The sequence below is a fragment of the Jatropha curcas genome, chromosome 9 (genome assembly GCF_041381405.1).
Source record: "Jatropha curcas cultivar XTBG-Jc1 chromosome 9, XTBG_Jcur_1.0, whole genome shotgun sequence".
Taxonomy (NCBI): Eukaryota; Viridiplantae; Streptophyta; class Magnoliopsida; order Malpighiales; family Euphorbiaceae; genus Jatropha; species Jatropha curcas.
In genome coordinates this window covers 640,794-652,942 of record NC_143159.1, presented here as the reverse complement: position 1 = coordinate 652,942, position 12,149 = coordinate 640,794, and the positions used below count along the sequence as shown (strand labels likewise).

General features: G+C 33.8%; 1 protein-coding gene and 3 pseudogenes across 2 annotated transcripts; 3 read left to right on the top strand and 1 right to left on the bottom strand.

The window, feature by feature from the left end:
- Nucleotides 1–2,189: 2,189 nt before the first annotated feature.
- LOC149493406 (epi-neemfruitin B 7-O-acetyltransferse L7AT pseudogene) lies at nucleotides 2,190–3,655 on the top strand (annotated as a pseudogene).
- Nucleotides 3,656–4,931: 1,276 nt separating this feature from the next.
- LOC149493405 (epi-neemfruitin B 7-O-acetyltransferse L7AT pseudogene) lies at nucleotides 4,932–6,599 on the top strand (annotated as a pseudogene).
- Nucleotides 6,388–8,670, bottom strand: LOC119370153 (uncharacterized; annotated as a pseudogene). Its single transcript, XR_016322433.1, has 6 exons — nucleotides 8,344–8,670; nucleotides 8,141–8,227; nucleotides 7,841–8,071; nucleotides 7,286–7,364; nucleotides 7,142–7,205; nucleotides 6,388–6,874 (listed from the first exon to the last, which is right to left on the bottom strand). The product of XR_016322433.1 is annotated as an uncharacterized LOC119370153 (transcript).
- Nucleotides 8,671–9,154: 484 nt separating this feature from the next.
- LOC149493404 (uncharacterized) lies at nucleotides 9,155–10,239 on the top strand. The gene is made up of 4 exons (XM_089725904.1): nucleotides 9,155–9,298; nucleotides 9,459–9,539; nucleotides 9,634–9,765; nucleotides 10,015–10,239. The coding sequence occupies exons 1-4, from the start codon at nucleotides 9,155–9,157 to the stop codon at nucleotides 10,237–10,239; spliced, it is 582 nt and encodes a 193-aa protein (XP_089582030.1).
- The last annotated feature ends 1,910 nt before the right edge of the window (nucleotides 10,240–12,149 follow it).

Below are 12,149 nucleotides of genomic sequence, written 5' to 3'. Positions count from 1 at the left end.
ATATATTCAAATGCCTTATAATACACATCACATATATCTTTGAATAATGTTTTATTCATGTGTTCTTTCAAATTAATTAGTCAGTTTACTGTAATGAACGTAAAATATGGAAAAAAAATTAGCTGGTGTATTTTAAAAAATACAGAGATAGAGTAATTAATTAATTAATGTTTTCAAGGATAAAGTTATAATTTTTATAGAGTGCTCTTGCAAAATTTATAATTAGTTTATGACATAATGAAGGTTTTTTGCCCCATGTGACTAGTGAATAGGGCTGCACATGACCCAACTCAAGTGATCCAATTCAACCGGATAGATTTGAAGATATAATGGTAGAGTTGAGTGAATTATTTTTATAATTCATGGGTTGGACTGGGTCACAAGTTCACGAGATAAATCTATAAATTTGACCTAACTTATAAATAATGTTAAATATGTATATCTATATTTACATGTAATTATGAATTATTTAAATTAATTTGATTTGATTTGCAATTTTAAATATAAATACTAAAATTATTGCCTCTTTTTAAGTATAAACATGCTTTCAATTGTTCTAACTGGAATACATTGTAGTTTAAAACATATTGTGTGATTATGTTAGTATTTTTTATTTTATTTTGCTAGTTATCTTTTTTATTAGGAAATTTAATTTTTCATTTTTTCACTTATTATTATTATTATTATTATTATTTTGTAAAAGAAAATAAGATTTGTCCCCGTTAACTAGTAATTAATTAATTAAGTAATTAATTACTAGTTTTCTTTTGGGAGAGGAAAGAAAAGAAGATAGGGGTAAGGGTTTAAATCACTATACTATTATGGTAAACTATACTAATCCTTTATGCTACTTTATCCTAGTATTATTATTATTATTATTATTAAGAAATTTAATTTTGATAATATTATTGAAATATATTTAGTTTATGAAAATTATTATATAATTAAATTTATAAGTATGTTTAATTTTTGGTAATTCCTCTTAACTAGTTATATTTTATTTAAAAATATTTATATTATTTATTATTTATTATTTGACCTGTGAATTTATATTGAACTCGTACTTAATTTAATTTATTCATAATCCACGGATTTACTATTTAATGGGTTGAGTTTGGTAAAAAAGAAAAAATTATTGATCTACATATACAGACCGAGTATCTTTAAATCAATAAACCCCAACCGCACACAATTTGGGAAAAGCCAGCTACTTTTAAAATGCTGTACAACGGTAATTTCCACGTTTACATTCCATGTTGAGTCGATATAAACAATGAGGTGTTAGAGACAGTTCGCACTATTGCAAAAAAAAACTCAATATAGAAACGGTAATTGCCGTTGCTAAAATAGGAAAAATGTTGCTAAAACAGCTTCGATTAGAAATCCTCGACTAAACGTTTCTAATTAGCAACGAATAACTGTTTCTAAAAGAATATTTAATTACTCGAACACGATGCGAGTAGGTTCATCTTATCGGTGCCCATAATATTAGGCACGTGAGAAGCTCATAAATGCATGTGAAAGAAAATGAGTTCAACATAAGCCAGCTGTGACGTGTGACAAGCTGTTTCTGGCTCCACCACATCAATTTCCACGTTTATTAGGCAACTATTTATTTGTCGTTCAAGTAATTTTCTTTTATCAGAGAATAATTAAGACTTAAATTTATTAAAGCGACATAATTTAATTTTTCTTTCAGTCAAATGTTACTTATTGAAATAATTTTTATTTATTTTTGAATATAAAATAATTAAGATAAATAGGATTGATTCAAGTGAAGTCAAAGAAGCCTCTACTAGTAATTCTCAATAGTCAAATACTTAATCCCATCTCCTTTGATAGAATGATTACTAACTTTTTATTCACGTTTAAGTATTGATGTAATGTGATGGACTGCTATTTTAGTGCTGTACTATGGAGTATAATATTTCGTAATTACATTTTTGTCCTTTTTGTTTTGCTAAATCTATTTTTTTATTAATTTTTTAAAAAATGCACATATCTCGAGATAAATTTACGAAGTATACATAAAAAATATTAATTGTAAAACATTTTTCTCACGATTTCCATATTATTATATTATTATTATTATTAATGTGTATTTTAATACAATACTGCTCTATATATATAGAAGCTAATCGGATTCGCATCATCATTTCATAATTTTTATGCTTGTTAAGCTGCAAATTATGGAGGTTGAAATAATTTCCAAGAGCTGCATTCCACCCTCTTCACCAACACCACCTCACCTCAAAACCTACAAAATCTCTTTAGTCGATCAATTCCTAGCATCTACCTATTTTCCCACCGTTCTTTTCTATCAAAATTCCCAAGAAACAAACATAATTACCACAAGATCATCGTTGCTAAAGCAATCCTTATCTGAAACTTTAACTCGTTTTTATCCACTTGCTGGTAAAATTAAAGACAGATTTTCCATTGATTGTAATGATGAAGGTATCTGTTATACAGAAGCTACATCTAACATTTCTTTATCTCATTATCTCGCTCAACCCGACTTAAAAGCACTCAACAAGTTGATGCCAAATGCAGTTCGTGCGTTTGAACTTCCTTCTGGATCTCCTGTTGCTTTGATTCAAGAAACCACCTTTTCATGCGGTGGCTTTACCATTGGAATATATGTTTCTCACATGGTCTTTGATGCAACCAGTTTGGGTTTGTTTCTAAAAGATTGGGCTGCTACTACATGTAAATCTCCTGCCAAGCACCCTTTATTGAATGGACAATCCATTGTTCCACAATATACTGCATTTCCAAGAGAGACGAGTACTTTAAGTATGTATGCCCCTTTTTTCAAAAAATGTAAGTACATAACTAAGAGGATTGTGTTTAGCGAATCTGCCATTGCCAATCTTAAAGCAAAAGCAAGTTTGAACAATATTAATAATCCTACACGAGTGGAGGTCGTCACTGCAATTCTCAGCAAGTGCCTTATGGCTTCTTTCAAAAATAAAACAGGTATCGATACAGCACTTGCAGTAAACCATACTGTGAATTTGAGAGGCAAAGGGGAGCCGCCATTACCAGAATGTTTAGTGGGGAACTTTTTAAGGAGTGTAGGTGCAGTATTCACAATGGAGGAGGAGTTGAGTGAGTTAGTGAGTCAACTAAGGAAAGCAATAAAAAAGGTGGATAATGATTTCTTGAAGAAGATAAAAAATGGAGGTGAAGATGGTCTCTCCAAGTATTTTGACGTTCTGAAAGAGATTGGGGATTTGTTTACTAGTCCAATATATGGCAGTGGAGCAATAGAGCTAGCAATCTATAGCAGTTGGTGTAACTTTGGTTTTTATGATATTGATTTTGGTTGGGGAAAGCCGATATGGGCATCTTGTATTGTGCCATATATGGAGTATTCAGATATGCCTTATATCAATATAATTTTCTTCATGGATACAAGAACAGGTAAAGGAATAGAAGCTTGGGTGTCGATGGGAGAAGATGACTTTGATTTTTTAGAGAAAGATACAGAGCTTCTTCAATATGCTTCAATTGATCCATCTGCTATTTATTATTAATTTTCATCCATTATAAGTAATTAAGTATTGCTCTTTTTATATATTTGTTTTCCTTCCGAGAATAACGTATTCCTTTCTTGGAGAAAGACACACAGCTTCTTTAATATGCTTCCATGGATCCATCTCCGATTTATTATTAATTAAGTGTTGGTCTTTTCATATATTTGTTTCCCTTTGGAGAATAATGTATTTCTTTTCTATTATTATTGCTGGAGTTGAATACTATATCTAGAACTTACATTTTTAATATTTCTTATTGAATTTTATAAGTGATTTACATATTTGTAAAGTTTGCTAAATTAAAAAATAATTAAATATGAAAAAAAAATCAGTTTGCTTTATTAAGATTTTGACCGCACTAAACAATTTATAAATTAATTATAAAAAGAGAGTTTCAGAGATGTTAACTATAAAAATGAGAAAAAAAAAAAATTTTAACTTTCTTTAAAGGATATTACAGGTTAAGATGGAGTAGAAACCGTTGTATAAAAAAAAAAAAAAAAGATTGATATCACTATAGAAAGTTCAAAACCTGATTATTGTTTAAGGGATCCAGTGCTTTATGGTGCTTTATTTTACTAACTTATAGTTAGTAAAAAATTTTTATTTTTAATGAAACATTATGAAAGAAAAATAAGAAAAATTGTTAATTGTATAAATAATTAAATGGGTTGGGGGGTTTACCAAAAAAAAAAAGAAAAAAGGAAATTGGGGGTTTAAGCATTAGTATTTAAATTAGGTTGGTGTTAGATTGGTCAACCAAGTAAGTTATATAATATAAATCATAACCTAAGAGAAATTATATAATATAAATCATATGATAAGAATTTAATTGAATCTAAAATCAGATGCGTGGTTAATTCTCAGCCATAAGTGTGCTTACCAATCGTATTTCGTTGGTTTAATTTTTTTTTAATGATGAAATTGCGAAGCATATTCTAATTTACCATTTGGAGAACATTTTAAATAAATTCAATATTAAAGTGTATATAAGAGAAGATTGTTCGAAAGTTTTCTTGAATATTGAAAATGTAAATTCAATATTAAGTGTAAGTTTTCTTTTTCGATGGAGACCAATCGTGGAGATAGCTTTAGTTTAAAAAATTAATGTTAGTTGTTAAGGTGACTTTTACAAGCCGTTGTCCGATTGACAAAAGAAAAAAAAAAATATTTTGTCCCTGTCAATAATTTATCTTTAAAAGCATTTTCTTTATCCAATGAATCTGTTTATGAAATAATGAATTTGTTTTAACTTGTAATCCGTTGCTAAATTTTGAATTATAGAGCATTTCCCATGCCATTCCATATTTTAATCAAGAATATATAGAAGCCATTCTGATTCGTCATCATCATATCTCATAACTTTTGTACTTACGTATCAAGCTACAAATGATGAATATGGAGGTTGAAATAATTTCCAAACGCAGCATCTCACCCTCTTCACCGACACCAACCCACCTCAAAACCTACAAAATCTCTCTACTCGATCAATTTGAACCATCTGGCTATTTTTCCACCATTCTTTTCTATCTAAATTCCCAAGAAACTAGTATCTCAGTGTTGTTAAAGCAATCCTTATCTGAAACTTTATCTCGATTTTACCCACTTGCTGGTAAAGTTAAAGACAGACTTTCCATTGATTGTAATGACGAAGGTGTATGTTATATAGAAGCTACATCTAACATTCCATTATCTCAATATCTCGCTCAACCTGATCTAGAATCACTCGAAAAATTGATTCCAAATGCCACTCGTAAATCTGAACTTCCTTCTGGATCTCATGTTGCTTTAATCCAAGAAACCACCTTCGCATGCGGCGGCTTTACCATTGGTGTAAGTGTTTCTCACATGGTATGCGATGGAGCTAGTTTGTTTTTGTTTTTAAAAGATTGGGCCGCTGCTGCGTGTAAATCAACTGTTAAACACCCTTATTTGGATGGAGAATCCATTTTTCCGCAATACGCTCCATTTCCAGCAGAGGCAAGTATTCTAAATATATATGCCTCTTTTGCTAAAGAAGGCAAGCATATTACAAAGAGGATTGTGTTTAAGGAATCTGCCATTGCTAATCTTAAAGCAAAAGCAAGATTGAACAATATTAATAATCCTACGCGCGTTGAGGTGGTCACTGCAATTCTCAGCAAACGTCTTATGGCTTGTTTCAAAAATAAAACAGGTATCAATAAACCACTCGGAATAACCCATGCTGTGAATTTGAGACGAAAAGGGGAGCCGCCATTGCCAGAATGTTTAGTGGGGAACTGTGTAAGTATTGCTGGTGCAGTATTCACTGCAGAGGAGGAGTTGAATGAATTAGTGACTGGACTAAGGGAAGCAATAAGAAAAGTGGGTAATGATTTTCTGAAGAAGATAAAAAGTAAGGAAGATGGATTCTGTGAGTATTATGATGCGATGAAAGAGATTGGGGATTTATTTACTACTCCGGAATCTGATAGCGCAGTGGAGTTAGCTGGGTTTAGTAGTTGGTGCAACTTTGGTGCATACGACATTGAGTTTGGATGGGGAAAGCCAATATGGGCAGGCTGTGCTGTGCCATATGTGGAAGATTCAGATAATCCACATTTCAGTGTGATCATTTTAATGGATACAAGAACATATAAAGGAGTTGAAGCGTGGGTGTCTATGAACGAAGATGATCTTGATTTCTTGGAGAAAGACGAAGAGCTTCTTCAATATGTTACCGTTGATCCATCTCCAATTTATAATTAATTCTCATCCATTATAAGTAATCATGTATTGAGAACAATGTTTTTTGTTTTTTTTTTTTTTTTGCTCATCATCAATTCAACTCAACATGTCGCCTGATAATAGGAAGACAAGATTCAACTTCAATAAATAATTGATTATAATTCCCTTTCATAGCATAAATTAATGAGCTAGCATGCCAACATAGCAAAATGGCATTGCTTGTTTTTCCTCTGTTTCCTTCTCTACTACTTTCCAATTCCTGCTTTGCAATTGCAACTATAGGGGAAAAATATAAATTGTCATAGCAGAAACGGGTAGAGAAAAAGAAAACAAACAACTACAATGGGGGAAGATACAACAAATCCCCACACACTCTATTGCTTCTAACTTCCTAGTAAACATGAAATTAGAATTGAGAATCTGAACCAGAGCGTCATTCCCACAAACGACCACGGCTACCTTGTGTATTTCATAATGAATAACGATGGAAGATCAGTTACCATCTGATCAAGCATCGAGAATTGGGAACCGATGTTCTGGCCACTTGGGATATGCACGTTTGTACAGGCTCATGCAAACAGTATCATGCTGCTGAAGAACTCCATTAAAGGTGCACTTCATAGCCCCTGAATACAAAGCAGAGACATTAGTCAGTATCGTCTGAAAAGCCAACCAAAATTGACAGGTGCTATCCATGTTTAAAATAGTCGCAGTCAGGGCATTCACGTCCATCCATTATGGCTGCAACAAATTTTCAAGCGCTGTTGCACCATCCATATGGCTTGTCTAAGGAACAGAGCCCACGGTGACAATATCATCATCAGATTTTTCACCTACAGGCTACAGGATAAAAATAAAAATTTTCTTTAAAAAAAAGTAATAGAGAACCATACCGTGTGTACCAACAGGTTCCTTGATGCGACCACGGCGACCACATTTGGTCCACACTTCCACAGGCTGCAAGCATCAGAATTTCATCAATTTAGAATAACAGCAAATAACCTTTGACAAAATATCTGCCATGGAAATTGTATTACCTTGAACCATCTTACATCCTCTGGGTTATGGAACATGTAGCGCACTGATGCTTTCAATTTTGACACCCGTTGAGGGTAACTGCATGAGAGAGTTCAATAAATGAGAACGTCAGAATTATATTCAACTTTGAATCATAAGATCCATTTGAGATCATAATAGTTCCACGAAAAGCTCACAAAGCCCACACAAATAGACAAGCAATTAATTGCATCTATAAAAGCAATTAATTGCATCAGTGCTGTTTTCGGATGTACAGGAAACTATAAACTCTTGAATTCAATCTCTGTTTTTTCCCTTAATATAAAAGGTTTTCTATTTTTCTCTTTAATTTTACTCTCCCTTGTTTCATTACTAAATAAGCCCAGTACATTAATGGTTCTTTTTTTTTTTTTTTGGAATTGAATAAGCCTAACACATGGATTCAGCACAGTGATGGACAATCATAAATGATTCACAGTTCATTGCAATCTGTTATTACTCTCTTTCAATGAATGGAAGTAGTAGAAATACATCAGAATGACATGAATGAGAGGATTGTCATGAGAGCTACATACCCTGTTAATATAATCTTCTTCAGTATTATCCTGTCAGCGTCAATGCTTCTCAAGGAACCAACAGCAGCAACAGTGGGGGCACTGCCTCCTTCCCCACGCTTCAAGACTATCAAAGGAAGAGGTGGAAATGAAATTGGAGCATAAACTGATGCTATGGAGAATCGGCCAGCATGAAGAAATCTCTCCATCTTGTGCTTGTCTGACTTTATGTTGTCAGTGGAAAATATTGGCCTGAAAAAAAAAAAAATGGTGAACTTTCTACAATGTCAACTTCTGCGATAGTTGTGTTTAATTCATTACCTTGCGACAAATTTCCGAAAGCCAAAATGAACTATTAGTTCTTCTTTGGATTTGATAGGAGCATCATAAGAGTCATGCTTCTTAATGCTGCAGAAAAATAAAAGGGTCATCCAGTAAAACAAAATAGGATCGAGCAAATCTCTCTTTAAGAACAAAAAAGAGAAACTAGCAGTGAACAGAGAAAAATTCATGATAGAATATACCTGAAATGAAGGACAGACATTTTAGCCTCGTGCTGAAAAAGACCACATGCAATTACAGGCACCGTTTTCGCAAGTACACATAATTTGGAAGCAACAGCAGTGGGTATTTCCTTGATGTGAAGCCTTGCATACTGACCAGCTGTATACAGTCATCCCTGTTATCTTGGTCCATTGCCAGGGCCTTTGCAAAAACATGCTTTTGTGTTTTTGCAAAATTATCAAATGCAAAAATTCGGGCATATTCTGGAGGTAGAGACTCCTGAAATTTAAAAATAACATGAAAGGCGTGCTCTGGAAAGTAACACGATAAATGCAATTACAAGATCACAATTGTGTTACTTTGGGTCCCATGAAGAAGTCCTAAAGGACTTGAGACCTCTATACTTGGCAAAACGCTTTCTAGCAGGAATATCCAAAGGAGTTTGCACTTCATCCGGAAATTCTGAAAAAGAGGGAGAAGAGATTAATATCAGAATTAAACAATCTTTTTATTACCCTAGGGAAATAACTAAAATCACAAGAAAAAATAAACATGACACAAAGAAAGATTGAAATACTTACCCTTGTCTTCAGCATGTGCTTCTTTAATTTTTTTTATCTCATATTCTATCTGTTCTCTTGTTAAATTTTCACCTTCATGCATGACAAAGGAATTCTGGTTAAATTTGGAGAGCAATTTTAACTGGAGAGCAATTTTAACAAAAGTGAATTTCTTCTTCCTTTTAATATAATTGAACAGGATAAGGTTTCCATACAAGTATTAGGACGTTTTGAGTGGAGAATTTTAATCAACTACTGTTCTTTGATTGCTATGCTATTAATATGTTTGAATACTGTTTTTGAATCACCTCTTTGGGATTTGCAGTCGAAGACCAGGAGAGAGATTCTATTAGACTATGTAAAAAATGTGCAGCCTGAATTCATGGAGCTATTTGTGAAAAGGGCACCACAGCAGGTCTTCAAAATTCCCCCATTTGGCACCATTTGATTTGCTTTCATGGGTTACTATTGTGTAGTTTCACTTAAATGGTCGGAGGAGGCCTATATGTCCATGCTATAGTGGTCTTGGTGGAAAATTGGATATGAAACATCTATCTCATAAATCATTTGTTTAGGTCGTTGAAGCAATGCGGCAGACAGTGACAAATATGATTGGAACATTACCCCCACAATTTTTTGCTGTAACAGTTACCACTGTAAGTTTATTTGATATCTGTGGACTTGCTGATACGGAGAGACAATAAGTTTGCATTTTTGGTTAACTAAAATCAGCTTGATTATTTGTTTTAGGTAGCTGAAAATCTTGCACAGCTCATGTACAGTGTTATGATGACTGGTTATATGTTTAAGAATGCACAATATCGCTTGGAATTGCAACAGAGTTTGGAGCAAGTTGCTCTTCCTGAGGCACAAGATGAGAAGGTAACTTCTTTCTTTTAAGGTTGTTAATTCTTGACACGTCACTACTAAGGTGATTGGTATGGTTGACAACTTCATCTTCATGCACATACTACTTATACAATTGGTTTTGATGGATAGTCTGATATTTTGTTCATTTATTTTTCTATTTTAAGCTGCATTTACATTGCTGAGTTTGTAGCAGGAGGTTTAGGTGTTTTTGTTTTTCTCTTTATTTTTGCATTACATAATTAGATGCTACAACTGTCACAGAATGTGCCAGATTATGCTCCTGTTAGGCAGAAGAACGTGTCTGGTGAAGTTATCAGGTGGAATAATGTTTCTGGTGCTGAGAAAATAGATGCTAAGAAGTACATTGAGTTACTTGAAGCAGAGCTTGAGGAACTCAATCGCCAAGTTGGTAGAAAATCTGCGGATGGGCAGAATGAGTTGTTGGAGTACCTCAAGTCTCTCGAGCCCCAAAATCTGAAGGTATAGATGGTTATCACCTTTTTTCCTTTTCAAATTGTGTTTGTTTTCAATTGCAATAACAGATGTCGTAACTAAGATGGTTCTAACCAAATCTTCCTTTGTTTTCAAACCAAATCTTTTCAATTTATACCCTCCGGCTATTTCTACCCTCTGGCTATTTCTACTACGTTCTTTTCTATGAAAATTCCCAAGAAACAAGTGTAACTGAACGATTGCTGTTGTTAAAGCAATCCTTATCTGAAACTTTATCACGATTTTATCCGCTCGCTGGTAGAGTTAAAGACAGATTTTCCATCGATTGTAATGATGAAGGTGCATGTTATGTAGAAGCTGCATCTAACATTCCTTTATCTCAGTATCTCGCTCAACCTGATCTAGCATCACTCAGAAAATTGCTGCCAGATGTAGTTTGTGAGTATGAACTTCCTTCTGGGTCTCATGTTACTTTGATTCAAGTTACCACCTTTGCTTGTGGTGGCTTTACCATTGGTGTATATATTTCTCACATGGTTTGTGATGGAACTACTATGGGTTTGTGTGTAAAAGATTGGGCTGCTACTACATGCAAATCGCATACCAAACAACCGTATTTGGAAGCAGAGTCCATTTTCCCACAGTATACTGAATTTCCAAGCGGGGTGAGTTTCTTTTCTACTTTGTATGCTCCTTTTGTTAAAAAAGGCAAGCATACAGTAAACAGGATTTATCCGCCATTGCCAATCTTAAAGCGAAAGCAAGTTTGAACAATGTAAATCCTACGCGCGTTGAGGTAGTAACTGCAATTCTTAGCAAATGCCTTATAGCTTCTTTCAAAAACAAAACAGGTATTGATAAACAACTTGCAATATGCCACGCTGTGAATCTGAGACGAAAAGTTGAGCCCCCATTACCAGAATGTTCGTTCGGGAACTTTATAAGCTTTGCTGGTGCAGTTCTCACAACAAAGGAGAAGGAGTTGAGCAAATTAGTGAGTCAACTAAGAAGGAAATGAAAAAGGTGGATAATGATTTTTTGAAGAAGATAAAAAGTGGAGGTGAAGAAGGATTCCTCAAGTATTATGATGCAATGAAGGAGGTTAGAAATTCATATACTAACCCAGAATTTGGCAATGAAGCAACGGAATTTGTTGGGTTTACCAGTTCGTGCAACTTCGGTATATATGGTATAGATTTTGGCTGGGGAAAGCCAATATGGACAGCTTGTCTTGCACCGGACGCCGATGAGTCACATGTCAGTTTCGTTTTTTTGATCGATAGAAGAGTAGATAAAGGATCAGAAGCATGGGTGTTGATGAAGGAAGATGAGTTTGTGTTAAAGTTACAGCTACAGCTATTGATGCAAGTGTTGTTGACAATTTTTGGAGGTATTTTGTTAAAGTCATTTAGATTTTGTTGTATTTTGTTGAAATCAAGAGGTAGGTGAACTACCTTGCTTTTAGGTAGGTTTGGTGAACAACCTTCCTTGACTTATGGAAGGTTGGTGAACAAACTTTAGACTAGCTCTACTATAAATATTTACATTATGCTGTAATGGAATTAATAAGAAATTAATTGTTTCTTCACACTCACAAAATCTGCAGTTTTTTCTTTTTCTGCAGAATTTCCTTCTCTTCCTTAATTTTCTGCTCTTCTAAACCAACAAGTGGTATCAGAGCAACCTTGATCTCAAAGGGCTGTGTGTGTGTTTGAGTGAAAGTCATAGAGAAAGCCACCAAATAAACCAGAATTTGTGAAGTTTTTCTGTTTATTTGCTTTTCCTCAAATGGCTTCCAGCAGCATGTCTCTTTCACCACCTCATTTTAATGGGGAAAACTATCATGTTTGGGCTGTGAAGATGAGAGCTTATTTCAAGGGGCTTGCATTATGGCAGTATGTGGAGGAAAACAGAGTACCTCCACCTCTTAATCAAAATCCAAC

Bases quoted from the DNA above. Each gene is read 5' to 3' on its own strand.
- LOC149493404 (XM_089725904.1), top strand. From the start codon at position 9,155: ATGCTATTAATATGTTTGAATACTGTTTTTGAATCACCTCTTTGGGAT. The intron at 9,540-9,633 runs GTAAGTTTATTT...TATTTGTTTTAG, and splicing joins TTGCTGTAACAGTTACCACT to GTAGCTGAAAATCTTGCACA. The intron at 9,766-10,014 runs GTAACTTCTTTC...CAACTGTCACAG, and splicing joins CTGAGGCACAAGATGAGAAG to AATGTGCCAGATTATGCTCC.